This window comes from Physeter macrocephalus, chromosome 9 (assembly GCF_002837175.3).
Source record: "Physeter macrocephalus isolate SW-GA chromosome 9, ASM283717v5, whole genome shotgun sequence".
NCBI classification, from domain to species: domain Eukaryota; kingdom Metazoa; phylum Chordata; class Mammalia; order Artiodactyla; family Physeteridae; genus Physeter; species Physeter macrocephalus.
The window spans coordinates 2,870,792-2,892,607 of NC_041222.1; the positions used below are offsets into that span (position 1 = coordinate 2,870,792).

The 21,816-nt window shown below is 53.0% G+C and overlaps 1 protein-coding gene across 1 annotated transcript; it reads right to left on the reverse strand.

Annotated features, from left to right (window-relative positions):
- Positions 1 to 1,831: 1,831 nt before the first annotated feature.
- On the reverse strand, positions 1,832 to 21,603 carry LHX2 (LIM homeobox 2). The gene is made up of 5 exons (XM_024126453.2): positions 21,406 to 21,603; positions 19,664 to 19,866; positions 18,272 to 18,675; positions 12,432 to 12,637; positions 1,832 to 2,706 (listed from the first exon to the last, which is right to left on the reverse strand). Exons 1-5 carry the CDS (start codon positions 21,523 to 21,525, stop codon positions 2,419 to 2,421), a joined length of 1,221 nt encoding a protein of 406 aa, XP_023982221.1. The 5' UTR covers positions 21,526 to 21,603; the 3' UTR covers positions 1,832 to 2,418.
- Between the last annotated feature and the right edge of the window lie 213 nt (positions 21,604 to 21,816).

Here is a 21,816-nt window from a genome sequence, read left to right on the forward strand (position 1 = left end):
TTCGGGGTGCTATAAATGTCCTGTATCTTGATCTGGGTGGTGGTTACATGGGTGTGTTCATTTGGAAAACAGCAATCAAGCTGTTCATTTCAGAAATGCGCCCTTTATGCACATTATACATCAATATAAAAGTTTAGGGCTTCCCTGGTGGTGCAGTGGTTGAGAATCTGCCTGCTAATGCAGGGGACATGGGTTTGAGCCCTGGTCTGGGAAGATCCCACATGCTGCGGAGCAACTAGGCCCCTGAGCCACAGCTACTGAGCCTGCGCGTCTGGAGCCCATGCTCTGCAACAAAAGAGGCCGCGACAGTGAGAGGCCCGCACACGGCGATGAAGAGTGGCCCCCGCTCGCCGCAATTAGAGAAAGCCCTCGCATAGAAACGAAGACCCAACACAGCCAAAAATAAATAAATAAATAAATCTAAATAGTGAAAACATTAAATAAAGGAAGTCAAGGTACCTCAGTGAATTTCAGAGTGAAAAAAAAAAGTTTACAAAAAATTTATTGAGCTCCTACTATTTGCCAGGCATTAAATAGCAATAGAAACAATAGTGTTTTGTGTGTGTGTGTGTGTGTGTGTGTGTGTGTTTAACATTTCAGAAAGTGAGTCGCTTGCTTCAGGCTTTACATACTTTCAACCCATTCCTGTCCTACTCCCTTTCCCCACATGGTCCCAATCATGACGGCAGGAGGAGGAAGGGAGAGAGTCCGCAGTCCTGGGCTGGATTGCTGCCCTGCCCAATCTTGCCTGCCTGTTTTCTCCTCAAAGCAGCTATGATCTTCCCTCTGGGTTTTCAAATTGGGGAGCCACCGTGGGGCATTTTGCTAGACGACGGCTGGCATTCGATCAAGCTGGTAACAGAGTACCCTGCAGTAGGGCTCAGGGCAAGAAATGAGGGGTGTAAGATGCTCAGTGGACAGACGTCACACCTGCTTGATGCATCCAGCAATGACAGGCAGTGCCTGGATACACACATTCCTGCTCTCCACCTGCAAGGTCCTGACGTGTCACTTGTCATTCCATAAAATATATTGAGCTCCTCCGCTGGGCCCTTCGACACACCTCACTTCACCCTCACTACAACTGTCATATAAAGGTCACGACTGTCACCTTCCAGCTGAGGAAACGGGCCTGGAGAGGTGAAATGACTTCCTTCAGCTCACAATGCTCAACGGTAGAGATTCCAACCTCATTCTGCCTGGCTCTCATCCTCCATCCTCTCTGGATACATCTTTTCTCTGGGTTTCTGAGATTACCTGAAGCTTTAGTAAAGGAACCAAATTCATTTGGTTTTGCCCTCTTGGAAGATTTTGAAATTTTGTGTCTTATATTAGGAAAACTAGAGCTTACGCTGCCCTTTGGTGACAGCATTCACTCCTCATGGGGAAAGGCCTCCCTCATTGCCTGACATACCCTTCCAGCCCAGAGAAGAGCAGAAGAGGCAGGTGTAATGACCTCTGAGCTTTGTCAAAGGATCCAGCAGGGCGTGCTTATTTAATATTTGAAAGAACACATGCATGAATGAATGGTATTTTGCTTCCATGCTCCCCACTTAGCACATAGCACACGTGCTAAGATGATCTCTTGTCTGTCTCTGCCTCCACTCTAAATTCCTTAAGGGCAGGGACTGTGTCTACTTCATCTCTGGATCCCAACAAGCAGCCCAAAGTCTGGCACAAAAGAGGGTCCCCGCAAATATTATAAATAATTATAAATTATTATAAATAAATATTATAAATAGGGGAAGACCTTGGAATTGATCTCTGGGCTTCAGTAAGACTCTTAAGTCCTGTGAATTTGGCACACCTCTAAACAGCAGTGGCACCAGCTAGTTTCAGTAAGTGGTTTTATTACTGGTTAGATTTTACAAATTCTGATATTTGAACAGACTTCCACCTTAAAATTCTAAAACAACAAAGCGACTGTTGGAGGGGGTTTGATTTTTTTCCTTTTTTTTTCTTTTTTAGGACTATTCAAAGTAACAAACTTTTTTTTTTTTTTTTTTTTTTTTACATTTTTGCTCTGGTCATAAATATACAGAGAGAAAAAGAGGGAGAGAAAAATGAACAAGTCATCCAAAGTATGGAGATAAAACAGTATTCCTAAGGCACGTGGCAGTCTTTGAAAATACAGAAGCTCTAGCCAACTTAAATTATTTGTTGTTTTTCCTCGCTCAGTCCACAAAACTGTACAGTGACACAAATGTTGTGTTGCAGATAGATCTTCCAAGTAATTCCAGTCCACACCGCTGTGTCAGCAAGGGGCGTAGTTATTTTCTTCCTCATTTTCCAGGCGAGATCCTAAAATGTGGTTAGTTAGTTGCTCAAAGCCTCTATTTTAAAATACACTTGGAATTCAACTAAAGATAATTTCTTTTTTAAAGAAATTGTGGGGCGGGGGCAGGGGACCGAGAATCATTAGAAAAGGTTGGTAAGAGTCGTTTGCGAGGGGCTGTGAGGCTCGTGGCCCTCCAGGTTGCCAGGCACAGAAGTTAAGACGGACGTCACAGTCGGCAGGGTGGGGCTAGTCAAGTCTGTGAGGGTGGTGGGCGTGCTGGAGGGGCTGAGCGAGGCGTTGGACAGCTCCGAGGCCGGTCCCGAAGGCGTCCCCGTCTGCAGTGCCGCCTCCGTCGACTTGTCCACGCCAGTGTTTTCCTGCCGTAAAAGGTTGCGCCTGAACTTGGCCCGGGCGTTCTGAAACCAGACCTGCGTGGGGGAGAGGGAAGGGCTGGTCAGAGGAAGGCGGGCAGGACGAGGAGAAGAAAGGCAGAGAATGCCCCCGGACTGTTTAACTCAGAGATGCCAATCGGTGTTATGCCGGAATGTGGGGGGGGGGGGGCGGTGTGGGTGGGCGTGCATTAAAAAGTTGGGCTGGCAATATATTGTTTTGTATTTTTATTGTTAATACAATAAAAATGTCCTTTCCTCGAATTGCCTCTTACTGGGTTTCCCCTTCTGTTAGAAGTTTCTCAAGTATTGTAGCCACTAGCCACATGTGGCCACCCAGCACTTGAAATGTGGCTAGCCCCAAGATGGCCGGTCTATAGGTGAGAACCACATCAGATTTGAAGGAAGTAGAATATCTCGATGGTAATTTTTATTTTGATTACATGTTGAAATGACAACATATTGGACATATTGGGCCAAACAGGATATATCCTTAAAATTAATTTTACAGGTTTCTTTTTGCTTTTTTAATGTGACTACTGGAAGGTTTTTCATGTAAAATTACATATGTGGCTCACATATCATTTCTATTCCGTTCTGGGAGATTCACAGAAACCAAGTCTCGATCATTTTTCACCATGGTTGAGAGGTTCGTTTTTTTGGCAGTCGCCTTTAAGCGGGCAGGAGATCCCACAAATTCTTGTGGGTACCATTTTTCAAGTTTTTCATAGCAAGTCTGGGAAATACCAGAACAATGTAAAGAACACACAGGAATCAGTCAATAAAGAGTTACTAAGAGGAAGAAAAAGACGCAGCTCCTAACCCCCACCACTATCTGCTGGAGAAGCCGCCAGCATCCTGGACCACCGAGTTTCAGGTCTCAGGGCAGAGCGGACAGAATGGGAAGAGCTGCCCGATGAAAGATTCCCTCTCCCGACCTGCCATGTCCCAGTATCCTTTACGAGGGAGGTGGGGTGGGGGGCCCAGTTACTGAGCTCGGTGTGAAAAGAATGCCCAAGAGAGAGAATAAGGGTTTGCTTTCATTTTACCTTGAGCACCGACACATGCACACATCCGCACCCACACCACTGCACACAAGCCTGTACACACGAAGCATCGATACTTATCTACACAGCACCCCCCAGCCGGTATGCCCACCCATCGAACTGCACAGAGAGATCCCACTGTACCCCGAGGTCCTCAAAGTACTTTGGGAGAAGCCAAGAAAATCTGGGGGGAGGAGGGTTGGGGGCTGGGGTGGGAGGTTGTATCTCCCAGAGAAAAAAGCCCAAAGGGCAGGGCCCCTTCCCTTCCCTTTGCGTGAAGAAAACACTCGCCGGAAGCCTCCCAGTAAAACAGAGGGCCTTGGGGAACTGAACAGATTCTAGGGTGTCCAGCTGCATCTTTCCAGGTGCGCCTGTGTCTCCTGTCTTCCCAGTGTCTCAGACAGGGATGGGAAGGGCCAGCCCTCGGCCCCACCCTCCCCTGGGGACCACCCCAGCTACAGGGGCCTGTGGCCCCAAACCCTCTTTTTGGTGGCCTGATACAACTTGGGCTCAATTAAAAAGCACAGCCTTTAGAATCCTGGAGTAAGGAGGGAGATGCAGACCCTGTGAAGTCGGGAAACAAAGCTCTCTCCCGCTGGATCTTTCCAGGAAGAAAGCACATTTTCCCTGGCCTTTGCCCAAAGCAAGCCCATCACCTCTTCTGGGGGCTTGCAAATAAGTACAGTGCTTCTAAGACCAGCCTCGATAGGCACTTCTTGTGATGGGGGCTCCTTCCCTGCCCAGCCTGCAGAAATCTACAGAGGTGGGACTCTGTGTCCGTCTGGCCCAGAGAATGACTGATGGAGAAAATGATGGAGAAAGCCCCCAGAGACCCTCAGAGAGAAGAGGTGACTTCCCCAAAGCAACACTGCAGATTGGGGACGAGGAAGCCTGGAGCTGTGACGCTCTTGCCACCGTCCTGTCCTGAGCATGTGTGGCCCTGTGAGCGTCCTGTGGGCCTGACTCTCCAAGTGGTAGCAGGAGCGGGAAGCCCTGGGGGGCAGTGCATCGCCCAAGCCCTTGGGAAGGGCTGGAACAGTTAGTTGCTGGCTGTTAGCTATTTCTCTGGCATTGCCCCAACAGAGGTTTGTAAACAATGACACCATCTTCCACAACTGCCTTCTCTGCTTTACTGAATCTGAGGCGCTGGGAATCTGGTGGATGAAAGTCAACAACTCAACTAAAAGCCAGCTGCTGCGGGGGTTTGTGTGGAGTTTGTTCCTCACCTTAAGCCAGGCATCACCAGAATTCTCCTGGGTATTTCAAAAAAAATCCCCTCCCAAGAGGTTGTTGGGACAGGGACCTTGTCTAAGTCATCTTTATATCCCTGGGGATATGGCAGAGAGACTGGCAAAGATTAAGAATCAGTCACATGCATTGAGTTAATAGTAATACTAACAGATAACATTTACAGACCTCTTCATGCCGGGCACCCACCCGGCCATCCTCTAACATGCACGGTCACAGGTTATCTCCATGATAGGCCAAGTAGGGAGGTACTACCATTATCCCCACTTTATAGATTTAAAACCAGAGAGGCTTGGAGAGGCAAAGTCACTTGCCCAAGGTCACACAGAGGCCAAACTGAGATTAGGATCCAGGATTATCTGCCATAAAAAGTCCATGCTTGGGCTTCCCTGGTGGCACAGTGGTTGAGAGTCCGCCTGCCGACGCAGGGAACACGGGTTCATGCCCCGGTCCGGGAAGATCCCACATGCCGCGGAGCAGCTGGGCCCGTGAGCCATGGCCGCTGAGCCTGCGCGTCCGTAGCCTGCGCTCCGCAACGGGAGAGGCCACAACAGTGAGAGGCCTGCGTACCGCCAAAAAAAAAAAAAAAAAAGTCCATGCTTTCCCTACCACATGATCCGGAGTGAGTCAGTGAATGAATGAATGAATGAATGAGTGAGTGAATAAACACAGAAGCAACTACGATGTAGTGGAAAGAGCACAGGCTGTAGCTTCCAGCTCTGGTTCTGCCACCCTTACCTCTGGGTCTGCCTCAGTTTCCCTACCTGTACAACAAGGGAGTTGGACCACACCATATGATCTCTATGGCCTCTTGGGGTGCTGACAGGCTGTGATTCTCTGGCAGCTGCAACAAGGAAGATGATCTGCTCTACCCACCCATCTTCTTAAACTGACAGCCCTTTCTCTTCATCTCCAGGGAGTGCCTCAGTCAGGTGCCCAGGGGATCCCCAGTAGGTCCTGGGTGGAGGAGGAAGCCCACATGGTTACATGGCTCCTCCTCAGACTCCCCCGGCCCTGAAGGCTGAGCTTTGCCTCGCAAATCCCCTTTCCCAGGATTCTTTCATCAAGGAGACCAGGAGGGCCAGTGGGAAACCCACTCTGCCCCACAGATCCCCTCCAGGGCCACTAAGGAAACCAGCCAAAATACAAACGCTTCAAGCCCAAAAATGTCCACTGGCGGTTTCTTTTTATGACATCAAAACCAATGGCTGCATCCAAAGCATCCGACCAGATGGGACAAGTGGAAGTCACGACACAGCCACTCCACGCAGTCGCAGAGGAAATGTCTTGTGACGAATGTTATGTGAGGAAAAAAAGAATAACAAAATGACATCCTCTGGTATTGCAACTTCATAAAGCAAATAATAACGACGAATATTATTCACTCAGAAGGCAACGTCTAAGCAAAGTTCTAAGGATTTTACACATATGAACTCCTGTTAGTGCCTTACAAGGTCAGCACTGATATTATCATCAGGTGAGGAGACTGAGGCCCAGAGCTCAGCCAAAGACGCAGAGATGAGATGTACATCCCAGCAAGCTGGGCCCACGCCCCTACCCACTACTTAACTTCCAAACTGCACACCTGGATTACTGGTTTCCTGTGTCTTCATATGGGTAATTTTCCCCCCTAGTTTTCTAACCTGCCTGTTTGGTGGTTCTATTATTTTATAAACTTTAAAGAAAGAAAGTTTTCTTTAAAGAATAAAAAATAATGAGCAGTGGACTGGATATCAGGACCCCTTAGTTCCAGTTCCAGGGCTACAACTACTTTGCTCTGGGGCCTTGAACAAGTCACTCCACCCCTCTGGGCTTCAGTTTCCTCTCTTCTAAATGGAGAGATTTGGGCCAAATCACCTATGAAATTCCATCCAACTTCAACCATCCATGACTAGATCAAACACTCTGTACAGCCCTGTGCAAATGACATGCAGAACAATTCTCACTCTCCCCATTTTACAGGTGGGGAAGCTGAGGCTCAATGAACTGAAGTCCTAGTTTAAACCTCACCTCCTCAGGGAAGCCACTCCTGACCACCTCCCTCCCCAGGTCAGGTCCCCGTGTTTATGCTCTTGTTGCACCCCTATATTTTTCCATCCTAGCACTTCTTCTATTCTATTTTTGTCAAGAGTTAAATAAGGGTTCTGTGGCCAAACACACTTGGGAAATGTTGGACTAGACAAAGTTAAATCTCTTCAAGATTTCTCAATGCCCGTATTAATGTCAGTGTGCTCTGATCTCTAAGAGAACGACGCAGTCAATCTTTGGCATTTCCCAAACTTATTTGGCCCTGGAATCATTTAAAGATATTTTTACTATGAGATATTTCAAATATACAGAAAAATATAGAGGTCAATCTTATCACCATTTTAATTATTTATACAATACCTTGCTGGACATTGTCTCCCCTGTGGACTGTACATTCCAGCCGGGCCTGTTCACTGCCAGGGTCACCACTGAATCCTCAGTACCTCATGCCCCGCCCAGAACATGGCAGGTCAGTGTATTTGTTGAAGTGAGTGAACGGAGGAAAGCTAGTGTCCTCAGTTCTTGAGTTCTCACATAGGTTCATGATGACTAACTGGTCATCTGAAGAATACTTTTAAACTGCTGGCTGTTAAAATGTATTTTCCTTCAAAGTCACACTGGGAACCCCTAAGGAGATGTTCACCCATCCAAATCCAACAGCTCACCAGCCCCTTCCCCAGCCTAGGGCACCTTAATATTCTGCCTTCCTAATCCTTCCCCAGGAAGGAAGAGAGGCAATGCAGAGGCGCATGGATGTGCTGAGCAATGCTCTCCAAGAACTGGTAAAGCTTAATGTCTTAACGGACTTCGGTCCAAGGGGCCATTCTGTCTCCCGGTCACCTTGCCCACTGGTGACAAGTGAGTACTGTGATTGTCATGCTGCTGCTGGTGGTGACAATTTTGAGCACTTTTTACGCCCCTAGGGCTTTACAACAGAATTCCTGCTTTCCTACCAAGACATGGCATCTATGACTCACTCCTCCCCTTGTCCCCCATCTGTCCTGCTGCGTTCGGCAGCTACATCCAAGGGGAGAGGGTGCTGAGAATCACAATCCCTAAACTGTGCCATATTGGAAAGAGCTGTGGAATCAGACCAATCTGGGCTTGACTCCTCCCATCACTTATTAGCTGTGAGACTCAGTGCAAGGGTTTAAGCCTCTCTGAACCTCAGTTTCCTCATCTGCAAAATGAAGATAATTAAAATTTTTAAATGTGTGCAAAAGGGGATGGTAGACTGAACCTTACTAGGTAAACGTGTATGAAATTAATATGTATTGAGTCCCTCATATATACTTTATAAATTACACTTTATGTCATCTTATTTACTCCTTGCAACCACCTAGTGAAGCACTGTTATCATCCTCATTTTATAGCTGAAGCTCAGAGAGGTTAAGTCACTTGCTCATGACCATTCAGAGAGTAAGTGGGAGGGCTGAGTCTTGACCTCGTATCAGCTCCAAATTCCAGCAGGGATACTGCATCCCGGGCCTGCCATGTTGATGCTTATGCATTACAGATTCAGTAACAGCTTAGAATCCCTAGACACACACACACACACACACACACACACACACACATACACACACACACACACCCTACATCATCCACTTCTGGGAACACAGCCTCAACCTCAACCTGCCCCGCCCTGCACTCTCTCCTCAGGGTCGAGGTGGACCACAACCTGCAGGGGGCACCCAAGGCCTAGCACAATTAAGCTTGTGTAGCCAGTGATGAGAAGCCATTTCATGGGCACCTACTTTGTCTACTTTGTACCAGCAGGCGCCATGCTGGAGCCTTCCCATTCATTGTCTCAATCCTCAGGAATCCTCAAGGTACAAACTATTATTATCTCCACTTCAAAGACAAGGAATTGGGCTCTGAGAGAAGTTAAAGTGCCCAAATCACATTGTTGTTATGTCAGAAAGGACTTTAATCTATATGTTACCTTCCAAAGCCACACCACCAGCTGCCTCGCCCCAAACTGCCCCCATCCCATCTCCCCCAGCTGGCCCATCAGTAGTCAGAACACCTGGGAGAGAGCCCCACCCTGCCAATGCCTGGCTCCTGTGTCCTCAAGTAAATCACATCATCTCACTAGTTCTTAAGCTTCTCATCTGTAAAATGGGCAGGAAAATATTAAGGTAAGGAAGATGAGTGGCTGGAAAGACAATGCTTTGCAAACTGCTGCATAATCATGAGCTGCTGTGCTGTTAGGGAATACTAAGCATTTGTGCAGGAGATTGGGAGGTCTGGGAGGAGGGAGAACAGGGGTCTGATGTCTCCTGTGGGTATGACTGCCCTCACCCCAACAACGTACAGGCCATAAATGATACTCACACTCAGAGGCTGTCACTGCTGGGTTGGCTTAGAGGAGAAAGAGCAATGCCCACTGATCAGATGTGCCTGGATTTGGATCCAGCTCTGCTACTTACGAGCAAAGTGTGACTTGGGGCAAGTGGAAATCATTTGGGCCTCAATGTTCTCATCTGTACAGTGGAGGAGAAGGGATCATGATGCCTGATAGTGAGGACTCAATGAGCAAATGTACTTCATGAGTCTTTCAACACATGGTAGACACATAGTAGAACACTCAAACATTTATTGATTAGTGCTTCTATTAGTGATTCTCTCTCTCAACTAGTCCCATGCCCTGGCTTTTCTGAGTCCCCATGGTGGAGAGGGCATGCAGGTGTGAACAGCCCTGGCTCAAGATTCTAGGGGAGGAAGGGCAAGTCTAGACCCAGGTCACACAGATGAACCCTTCCTCACACACAGGGTAGGTAGTTGGTCTCTCCCCTGGTCTCCCATAGAAACTCCCTCCCGACTGATCACACTATGGGGAAACTGATTGTGGGTCTGTCTCGACACCTGATAGGTGAATTTCTTCAGGGCCAGGACTGTGGTTCATTCACCTCTGTGTCCCCAGGGCCTGGTGCCAATAGCTATTTGGTCAGATGAAAGAATGAGAGATAACTATGCTGGAAATCCAATGTGTTCCTAAATCAAGCTTCCTGCCTTACCAAGGCCAGCAGAGATCGGCTCCCCACTCCAGATTCAGACCCAACCATGGACATTTACTCTTTATTTCACTTAATCTGGATAATTGGCGAGGTATGTGCCCTAACGGTGCCCATTTTACAGATGAGAAAGCTATGGCTCAGAGAGGGTAACTAATTTGTGCAAGACACACTGCCGGTGAGTAGACAGGCAGAACGGAACCCAGCTCTGCCTGACTTCAAGCCCCTGTTCCTGCCCCTGCCTGCTCTTAGGGCTTTTTTCACGGATCCCTCTCCCCCCACCAACTCACCATAAGGGCATCTAGAGAGAGGAAAGACTACTAACCATTGAAAAGGCGGCAAACACAGATCCTCCGTCCAAATTCGCCCAGGGCTTAGGAACAGAGAGGGCGCCAAGGAGAGTCGCCCGACCTAATCCCCAAAAGGAAAAATCGGAGGAAAACGGACCAGCGGGATCTGAGACCCCAACGGGTCGCCTCTTCTCGAGCCCTGGTCAGAGGCACCTTGGGCAAAACGGATCCCAAACAGGAGGGGCGGGGCCCGCGCGGAGCTCCAGGGCGGGGGGCGGGCCCAGAGAGGCGCATCGGCGTCTCATTGGCGTGCCCTCAGCTCCCTTCGCTACGTCACTGAGCCCGCGTGAGACCAAGCTGCGTCAGCCCCGTCGCAGTGCGCCGGGCTGGCAGCCGGGCCCAGCCGGCCTGGGGGCCCGGACTCCAGGCTTCCCGGAGATCTGCGGACCCTCGCCCGCGTCACAGTCCCATCCCGCCACCAATGTCACCTCCAAAATGCTTTTTTAAAAGTTCTAACAGGGCTTTCCTGGTGGCGCAGTGGTTGGGAGTCCGCCTGCCGGTGCAGGGGACGCGGGTTCGTGCCCCGGTCCGGGAAGATCCCACATGCCGCGGAGCGACTGGGCCCGTGAGCTATGGCCGCTGGGCCTGCGCGTCCGGAGCCTGTGCTCCGCAACGGGGGAGGCCACAGCAGTGAGAGGCCCGCGTACCGCAAAAAACAAAAAACAAAAACCAACCTAACAGACTCGCAAGAAAACTTAGGGTGGCTTCACAGCCTTCGGTGTCGTCACCATCACCCTCACCCACTCGGTGTCGCCACCCACCCCCGGGCCCTCAGTCCTCAAAGACTTGGGGCCAGGGGGTCGGTCGGACTGGCCTGCACTCAAATCCCAGCACCACTCCTGCTGTGGGACCATAGTCAACTCACTTCATCTCGATTTTCTTACCCAAAAGTGCGCGTCGCTATCCCTACAGTCACACGTTCTGAGGAATAAATTGGTTAAACTAGCTGTAAAAGGAGATAGTCTCCCACCTTATTGTACAGATGGGGAAACTGAAGTCCAGCCACCAGAATAATTGTTTACACTAGTTAATATCAGTTAACTGATTAATCTAGTTAATGTTATCCTAGCTACCATCCACTGAGCGGTTGTCAGCTACTGTGATGGGCACTTACATTATCTCAATTGCTCCTCCAATAAGCCTTCAGTGTAATTTCTTGTGCCCATTTCACATATAAGGAAACTGAGGCTCAGAGGAGTTAGGTGACTTGCCCAGGACCATGAAACGAGTAAGAGGAGGAGCTGAAGATTTAAAAAGTGGTGACCCAAGGCTCTGCCACAAGTTTGGGTCATACAGGCAGCTGGGATGCCTGTATCCCCAAATGGGGTTCTTAACATTTTGGGGGTGGTGGACAGACCCTTAGGAAATCTGGTGAAAGCTCTGGATCCTCTCTATCAAGAAAGCACCCTCACATACAAGTGCAATGCTGCTTGTTTTCAGAGGCACCCATCTACTTCCACCCAGGGGATCTGCCCTAATCCCTCTCCCTTACAAACCTTGCTTCTGGGAGAGTCTGAGAAACAACAAAGAAACAGAAGGTAAATCTAGGGAGAGACAAGAAAAAAAAAGAGAGAGAGAGAGAGAAACTAGAGAGAGCAAGTGAGGAGCAAGAAGAAGGAGCAACGGCTAACAGCAGGTGCCTTGGATGGGTATCCTGGTTTAAGGGGCCAAGGTTGCCGGTGGGGGGTGGGGGGAAGCTCTGGTTTAACTGAAATGCTTGAACCTTTTACAACATGAACATATTTGAGTGTCACGGGTAAAAAATAGCAACTAAGAATTGCTTACAAGAAAGAAAAGAGACTGAGTGTGTAGACAAAGAGGACAGAGGGACACACAGACACAAAACAGAAACACTGAGGGACAAAACTTGAAGGAGAGAAGACAAAGTTAGAATCGAAAAAAAAAAGATTGAAATACAGCTAGAGATAGACTGAAGAGATAGAGAAAGAGAACAGAGAAAGATAAAGAGGCGGACGTAGAGCGGAAGGTCCTTCCAGGGCCCACGGCCATTGTGGGATTCCACCCCACGTCCTGACGCCACAGACGCCCTCACCCCTAGCCCCGGCCCGGCTGACCTGGAGGACCCGCTTGGTGAGGCCCGTCTTTTGCGCGAGCTGCTTCAAGTCCTTGGCGTCGGGGTTGTGGTTAATGGCAAAGTAAGACTTCATGGTCCGAAGCTGGTGGTGCTTGAAGGAGGTGCGCATGCGCTTCGTCTTCTGGCTGCTCGGGTACGGCTGGTCGCGGTCCAGGTGCTCCGCATCGTTCTCGTTGCAGCTCAGCGCTGGGGAAGGAACGCAGAGGCAGCAGGTGAACCTCCTGGCCCGGACCCCCGCAACACTGCCAAGTCCACACCCACCCCACGCTTCGCCAAATGTTTCTAGCCTCAGGACCACACGGCGGGTGCCGCACCCCGCTGAGATGGAGAGATCCCATTTTATAGATTTATAGGGGAGTTTGAGGTTGAGAGAGCCATCTGCCCAGGGTCACTCAGCTAGGAAATGCTGGATTCAAACCCAGCTCTAGGAGAATCTAAAAACCATTCGGAGCTATCATGTTACAATAATAATAGTAATAATAACAACAGCTACAACTTGTCAATGACATTCAACCCCACAAGATGTGCTAAAGGGCTTTACATGCACATTTTCATCCTCAAAACAACCCTTTGAGCCAAGCATTATTTCCCCCTTTTTACAGATATTGAAACTGAGCCTCCGAAAGGGAAGTCACTTGACTGCGGACGGCAGGCCCATGATCTTCCCGTTTCTCCCTGCACTCCCTAAGGAGGAAAGCAGTCTCCAGTCTCCCCTGCCCCTTCCCCCCACACAGTGTCCGGGGCAGGCACCTGGAAGTCACAGACTTTAACTCACTTTCCATACTCTCCACTCACTTTCATTTCTCCCTCATCAGTTCCTACAACCAAAGGTACTGCACGATCCCTTAGCCCTGGGCCGCAGGCACTGGGTCGAAGGTTGGAAATTGTATTTTGCAGCTTAATCCTCACCCCTGCCCTATGAGGCAGTTGTTTCCCAGTTTGACAAATGAGGTGAATGAGGCAGGGAGGTTAAGCGATCTTTGGAAATCTCATGGAGTGGCAAAGTTCTAACCAAAAGGGAAGGAAGCTGGAGGAAGAAATTAACATGTATGCCACACCCAGGGTATGCCTTTGGCTCTACATACATGGGGGGAGGAGGGCTTCACTACTGCTCCAAGAGGTGGCTACTGCTATTCACCCCATTTTAGAGATGAGAAAACTAAAGCTAAGGGAAATAAAGCCACACCATTGGTTATGGCTGAGCCTAGATTCAACACTGCAGTGCTTGCCTCCTTGCTGTTTCTTTCCCCTACACCACAAAAGCAGGCAAAGATGAAGCATGACTCTTTGGGGAGCCCGTCCCCATCCAGAAGGGGCCCAGCTGGGCCTGCCAATGCCCGGAAGGCACTGGGGTGGGGGACAGGGATGGAAAACTTGGGCCTCAGAAAGTTGCTTAGCAACCTGGTGGCTGATGGGGACACGCAGGACCCCTCTCCAAGATCCCCGCAATACATCCTGAGCCATCCCACACATAAGGTCTTACTTTGGGGAATGCCTCATAGGAGATTAATTCATTCCCCCGAAAGTGGGCAACTGGGAATATATCTCCTGTCCCATCACATGCCCATAATAGAGCTGCAGATTTAGCAAATAAAAATACAGGTTGTCCAGTTAAATTTGAATTTCAGATAAACAATGAACAATTTTTTAGTATGATGTCTCAAATATTGCATGGGACATACCTATACTGAAAACTGATTTGCTGTTTGCCTAAAATTCAAATATTGCATGGTATACACTCATACTAAAAAATTATTCATTGTTTATTTAAAATTCAAATGTTGTATGGGATACACTTACAGTAAAAAAATTTACTTGTCATTTACCCAAAATTCAAATTTAACTGGGAGTCCTGCATTTTATCTGGAAATACTACCTCAGAAGTATTCCTGCTCTCCTGGTGACCTACTCCTCCCCTGCCCAAGTGAGGAGTGGTCCCTTGCAGAAAAAATTCACAAGATGCTGGTCTTGTCCCTAACTTAGGAGTTGTCAGCAAGTGGCTACACCTCCTAAGGGCTCCTCCCATAGGCACCCAGGCACCCAAGTCCTCCAGCCGGGCTACTCCCACTGAGAGTGCTCAAAATGAAGAACGGGGATCCAGCAATTTAAAGGGGATCACAGAATGACTCCAAATGGGATCCATGGAAACTGCCCTGCCCCCGCTGTGGGGAGCAACCCTCTTCTTGCCCCTAGTCGCCAGCTCCACGGGAGGCGGGGGGCAGGCCTCCCCACAGGGGATCTCTGGGTCCATTCCTCCGCCCAGCCCCTGCCTGGGCCTTGCTGCTGTTAATGAGCTCCATGGGGACCCTGGCGCCCCACGAACCCAAGGGATGTGCCCTGAGTGAGGCCTAGATGGGGGGAGGTGGTTGGGGGAGGGAGAAAGAAAGGGCAGAGAAAGGAAAGAAAGAGACAGATGTAGAAAGACAGAGAGAAAGGAGAGAAAAGGAGAGATGGTAGGGAGGGAAAATGGACAGAGCCAGGAAAAAAGAGAGAAGAGGCAGAGGAAAAGAAAGCAGTGGATATGGAGAGAACCAGAGAGAGACAGCTACAAAGACAGAAAGAAACCAGGAGAGACACAGAGAGAGCCTGAGGGGACAGCGAGGCCTGGAAATAGTAGGGATGTTGTGTGGTGGAGGGTCCAGGCCAAGGAACTGAATCCCAGGTCTCAGGGAGACTGGGTCCCTGTGGGGTGGCTTTTTCGAAGCTGTTACAGGCTGGGGAGTGATGAAAAGGGGAAAGGGGGGAAAGGGGGAAAAGGAGAGGAGGGCAGAAAAGGAGTCGGCCCAAGGCAGGGAGGCCGAGGCCGGTCAGCGGCTAGGGCAGGGGGCTGCGCTGGGGGCAAAGAGGCTGTTGAGCCCAGATTTGGTCGGTGCCCCAGGCCCCGCACTCTCGCCCCCAGCTCCCCAGACGGATCGCGGTTCCCCAGGATCGGGTCCGGGGAGGAGCAAGGGGACGAGGGGAGGGGGAGGACCAAGCTTTCTCTCTCCTTTTTTTTTTTCCTCTCAATTAGGCCGATTCAATGGAGCTAAAGAGCTCGTAAAATCATGAATAATTTACTCGTGATCTGTTATTAACCCATCGGGTTTCGAGCTCTTGTCGCTGGGACTGAACCTGTAATCAAATCTGACTTCGCCTCATTTTACTAAAGACTAGATTGTAGGTTCAATTGTCTAAATAATGGATTGGAATCAAATCAGTAATTACGCCGCCAGGCACACACACACACAGAAAGCTGGGTCTGGGGGAGGCCCGGGCATCCGGCCGGTCCGCGCGGGACTCCCGTGGCCGCGGCGCGCAAACCCGGGCGCAAAGCGTGCGGCCCGGGCCCCTCGCGGGCTCCGGCAGCCTTGTCCGCGACCCCGGCCGGCGGGCAGCCACGCTCCGGGGTGGGGTAGGTTTCAGTTCCGCCTCCGGGACCTGGGCTGCGCTCTCGGACCAGAGGGGCAGCCAGAGGAGGCCCGCGGCAGCCATCGCCCCGGAAGGACTTTCCGACCCTGCGGCCCCGCCGCTCTGACTGCCCTTCCCTAAGCGAAGGGCCGGGCGCACCGACGGCGCCCCCTCGCCACTCTGCCCGAGCTCACCGCGCTGTAGTGAGGTGCCGCCGCTCCTCCACCGGACTGTCCCCCACAGCGATGGGCTTTGCAGGGGGTCCGTGTGGCTGGGCCCCTGGGTGCGGGACTGTCACACAAACAAGCTCGAGTCCTCACAGTCAGAAGCACGCGCACACGCGCACGCACACTTGCCCGGACACACCTCCGAAATCTCACCCTCCACGGGGCCCTCTTTCCAGTCCCAGCGGCCCCGCGGCCCACCTTGCGGCCATTTTTCTCCTGCCAGCGCCGGGAGGGGAGGGAGGGGGACAGCAGCCAGACCGGGGGAGGCCTGGCCGGGCGGGAGCGGCCAGGGAGGCTCCCCCTTTTCCCAACCTAGTCCCGGGAGCCCCGAGTAAGCGAGCCGCAAAGCCACCGGCGGCACGCAGTGCGCGGTTAAGCCCTGGCCAAGGCCAGAGACATGAGCGTCGCAGAGAAAGAGACAGGAACAGAGAAACGGGAGACGCACGCAGAGAGAGAAAGTGGAGCCTAGAGAGCCGAAAGGAAAAAAAAGGAAGAGAGGGGCCAAAGAGAAAATGACGAGATGGCATGCTTGGGGAAGTCTCGTAGAGGTCCCAGATCCTCTGAAACTCAGCCTCCAGCCACATCTTGCTCGGTGCGGCGCGGCCTCGCCAGGGAAGGCGGCGGAGCAGCAAAAAGCACAAATACACCTCGGTACCTCCTACCTTTCAGTTGCAAACTGGGTTGTGAACCTGTCTGCCCGGGAAAACATAATCCCGCTCCCAACCACCACGCGCCCTGTGGCCCAGCCCGCCTGCTGCTTCCTACTGGAGGCCGACCCCACTTGATAAGTAGACCGGCTTTGTTTGGGGGGACCTAATCTGGACTCAGTGTGGTCTATTCAGGGTGGTGGGTGACGAGGGGTGGAAGTTTTGGAGAGCCGCATCTCTGGTAGAGCTTTCAACAAATATTAAATCCGCCTCGCAGACCTGGCCGCAGCCCCCTCACCATTTACCGGGGGCTGTATTTTCCTCCCAGCTCCGCACACCAAGACACACATACCCCACGATCACCCAACAAGCAACTTCGTTGGAGCGAACAGGGGATCCCCACCCGCCTCCCATCCGCCCCCCGCCCCCCGCCCCGAGCCAGCTCAGATTTTTAAAGATCAAAATAATCCTGACTTCTTCCCCACCAGAGCCCTCTCCGCACAGTTCAGAGTTTTTGTTTTGTTTTGTTTCCACTTGTGCATTAGACTAAGGGGAAAAGGAGGAAGAAAACAAAATCTCCGAATCCAATTCTGTCGCAGACGAAATAAAGAAAGTAATTGCAAATAAACTCTATCAAGTTCAGAAGCCCGAGGAGTCATAAACCTTTCCCGGCCGTGCAGACTTCGGGCAGATGTTAATGGTTCAATTTGCCGGGCCTCAGAAACCCCCGCAGCTGTCCTGAGCGCGGAGGGACGCGGGAGGGGGCAGAGCCTCTCCCGGAACAACCCGGGGTTCAAAGATGCCGGAAATGCGAAACAAGCCCTCCACCCTACCCCGGCGCAAGGCCAGGCCTACTGGGTCCCAACCCGGGGCGCCGGCTTTGGAGGGTCGCGGCTCTCATCCCAGCGCCCCGCTGTCACCCGGAACTCGGAGGAAGAACCCCGGGGGGAAACCGAGACCTGGCGGAGCAGGAGGATCGGGCGGGACACTACGACCCGCTTTTTCTCAAAGGCTCCTGGGCCCAAGTTTCCCGAGCCTGCCGCACTCAGGACACTTCGCATGACCCCGGCCGCAGGCCAGGCCAAGCTCGGTGCCCGAGGCCACAGCCAGTCCTTTCTCTTGGGACCCCCGCCGTTCTGCTTCGCTCATCCATCGCCCCAGATCCTCTCCCTCAGCCACGCCAACCTAGAGCCTGTTTGGTGTCGGCTCTGCCTTGTTTTCTCTATCCTTGCACTTTCTGCACAGCAAAGTGGGTAAAAGGCCCAAACCAAAAAGCTGCTTCTAAAATATTTCTCAGCGACGTGGTCCTGCACCCAGAGCATCAAGACCATTAATGCACCCTCTCCTCCCGCTCCAGCCGAGAGCGCATGGGCTGGAGCCCAGGGAGCTAATGTCCCTTCTGCCAGGTCGTCCGGTGGGCCTGGGGAAGCTAAAGGCTGGAGTACCCAGAGTGCTCTAAGTATACATGTATAAGACACTGAAATTCACTCGGCTCTTGGCCACTGACGCAGAGCACTTTCCCTCAACCCGTCGGGGCGCTCGGGGCGCCTCGCACTCACCAGCGTTGTAGGCCGCCAGGTCCGCCCCGGGCCCGGGGCTCTTGCGCTTCCTCGGCCGCCCCTTCTGCACCGTGCCCACGCCATTGTAGTAGGGAAGACCCAGAGGGTTGGCCCCGGCTGCACCCAACCCCGCGCTCTTGGCCGCGGCAGCTGCCGCCGCTGCGGCTGCCACATCCGCGTGGTTGAAGTGCGCGGTGTACTCGCCCTGCAGCAGCGCCTCGAAGTGCAAGCGGCAGTAGACCAGGCTGTCCTTCATACCGAAGTGGTCTCCCGTGGTCAGCATCTTGTTACACGTAGTGCACGTGAAGCAGTTGAGGTGATAAACCAAGTCCCGAGCTCGCATCACCATCTCCGAGGCCGAGATGCCTAGGTGGCAGCGGGCGCAGCGCTGCACAGAGAACCGCCTGTAGGGACCATCGAGGGAGGGACTGTGGGGACACACGGTTGGGTACCCCCCCATATCCCTCCTCCAAGTGCCACTGCTGCCACTGGCGGAACTCCACTCCTCAAGACTGGCAACCAGGTCTTAACTTGGAGGATGGGGGGAAGATGGAACTAGATTTTGGCCCAGGTCTGGTCCTACCGTGAAATATAGTTTCCCTTAACCATTTTCTTGCCTACAAAGACTTTACCCAGAGTCTGAGCAAGCCCTAGGAAAGCCTTTGCTCGGGAGTAAGGGGAACTTCCCAGTTACCCCTTCCTCAACCTCTAATCCTGCCCTCCACAGCAGTGCCTGGGCATCCTACAGACATTTGTAATTTGTAAGAAACACAGAGACGGGGAGAGAGAGAGAGAGAGAGACAGACAGACAGACAGAGAGGGAGAGGAAGAAAGAAAGAAAGAAAGAGGGAGAGAGAATAAGCAGACCTAACCCTAAACCCAGAGAGGAGAACCAAGGAACCTGGAGTCTGTTAGTGATTCCCGTTCTTCAGTCCTGGCCAGCTTTCACTCCCATCTCCAGGAAAGACCCGGAAATGCACCCAAGCCAATCCCCCAGCTCTCCCTCCAACTTTGTTCCACACCAGCCTAGACTGCCTGGGTTTGGCGGGGTGGGGGGGTGGGGGGTTGCCTATTTCTGTTCCCTCTAGTTGACCCAAGAAACTTCAAAGGGAGAAGGGTGCGAGGACCCCCAACCCGAGCTTATTTTTGGTCTAAGCTAAGAAGAGGACACTTTCTGCTTTTCTCTGGGTCCCTACACTTCGCAGATCTTTCCAAGATTTCCCTCAAATTGCTGTTTAAAAAGGATGTCATCCAATTTGTACTGGCTTGGAGACGGGAGGACCTAGGTAGGGAACCCTCCCTTGGGACTGGAGGGAAGGCAACCGGAGAAGATTGCATCTGAGATGAGGGGTCCTGGGTGCCCAGGGCAGTGGGTCCCGAGGTGGGGGCTACCTGTAGTAGTCTTCCTTGCAGTAGATGCTTCCATCCTTGCTGAAACAGGTGAGCTCCGACTCCAGGTTGAGCTTGCACTCGCAGCACTTGAGGCAGCGCATGTGCCACTGTTTGTCCACCGCCAGCAGGTAGTAGCGGTCGGAGATCTTGCCCCCGCAGCCGGCGCAGAGCGCAGCGCGGTCACTGCTGATGGACGGCATGGTCTGCGGAGGGAGGGAGGCGCGAGTCCGCAGCACCTGCGTCAGCCTGCGACCCCGCCACCACGCCACGGGGAACCGGGCACCCGCAGCTCCCCCCGAGGCTCCAGCTAGCCCTAAACGCGGGGGTGGGGGGCGGGGTGCCTGCCAGGGTGTGCGGTGCTCTTCCTGCACCCCAAAAGGCCCATATCCAGGGGGCTCAGGACCCAGGCCCGCCCATGCAGCCCAAGCCGGCCACAGGCCCAGGACCGGCTGCTGGCCTGGATAGATCTTCCTCCTTACTTCTCCCCCTTCCTGTCCCCTCTGCTCTTTTCCCAGAAAGGCTCATGCTGTGTTTGGGGACTGGGGGCAGCAGTGGCTACTTCAGCCAAGCCCTCCAAAAGCTTCCCCCAAACTGTCTCTTAAAGGAGCCACTCTGCTGGGCCCCAGGAAAAGGGGTAAGATGACCATTAAAAGTCACCCTCCACACAGACTCCTCTCCAGAGACTCGGTGGAGCTCCTGGCCCCTAATCCCAGTGATCTCTGGATCCTTAAGCCGAAGGTTCAGGCCAGGGCAAATCGCGGGGCAACCTCTGCCCCTCCACCACCTCTGTCACATTGTCTGGGGCCCTCTTGGGTCCTGGGAGATGGTGAGTGGGGTGCATGGGCACCCTCAAAGTCTCTGAGTGCAGGGCAGGCCCAATCCAAATCCTCTCCTAACCAAACTGACAGGCTGAGAGGGTTTAACTGGGGAGGAAGAGCTCAGAAGCAGAGGCGCTGGGGCTGCTGCTCTTGCTTCCCAAGCAGAGAAGCTTCGCTCATGTTCTCCAGCTCCTTGGCCTCTAAAGGTCACTTCTGGGCCCGGCTTGGGCAGCGTCTGCTCATCGGGCCCCCAGGGAGGTCTGAGGCAAGGAACTGGCTATTTGGGGCTGGGCTGGGGGAGCCAGGTATGGAGATCCGAATGGACTCTCCTTCCACAAGAGCCAGGCCAGAGCCTGAACTCCCCCGGCCCTAACCGAGCCAAGTCGGGCCAGCCAGGAGGCCCAAGATGCGAACAACGAAAAGCGCTAGCCTAGAAGACTTCGACCCCTGAAATTGCGCTGGGACGGGAACCCCGATTGCCAGGAGGCGGGGAGAGGCCCAAGTCGGCTGGAGCCCCAGTGCTGCCGGTTTGTTCGCCTTCCCCGCGCCGCAGGCTGCGCCGCCAGCAGCCAGAGCCGAGTGGTGGAGGAGAGCGCGGGGCTGGCGACCAAAGAGCCCGTTGAAGTGAGAAGAGAGCCATCGGGCCGCGGGTAGGACTTCGCTCCCACTTCGGGAGAAATGCTCTCTTCCACCCTCAGCGTCTGAAATTTCGGTTTCAACCTTGTTTCCCTCCTCCGCCAGCAGCCGGGTTTCCCCTGAGCCGGGAGCTACGGGCCTTGCATCCTGTCCGCGGAGCCCCAGCGTCCAGTCCCGTGCGGCACGAAGGACGCTCCCCAAATTGCCCCCAAACTTAGGAGAGCAGAGGAGCAGACCGAGCCGGTCCCGTCCCAGCTTTTGGCCCCGACCCCGCAGCTGTGCGCCTACCGTCTCCGTGTCGCCGCGGTCGATGGCGGAGCTGATGGCGGGAGCCTCGCTCTTGGCCCTGCGGTCCATCTCGTCGATGACCCCGTGCACCTCGGGGCCCGACAGACTGTGGAACAGCATCGCGGCGGGACCGGCGGGGCCGGGGGCGCGGCTCCTCCGCGGGAGGGCTTGCCCCCCGCCTCAGCTGCCTGGCGCTCCCCGCGCTAACGGGCCCGGTGCATAGCCACCGCGGCCCCGGCCCCGCCCGAGCTCGGCTGTGCCCCCAGGCCGGGCTCCGGGCCCCGGGCGCCCGCGGGCCAGGACGCCTCCCGCCGAGGCGCGGGGGCAGCTACATCGCGGGGCGCCTGGGCGGCGGCGCCAAAGCCAGGGTCACAAGGGCACGGGGCGGGTGGGGGGGTGGTGCGGGAGGGG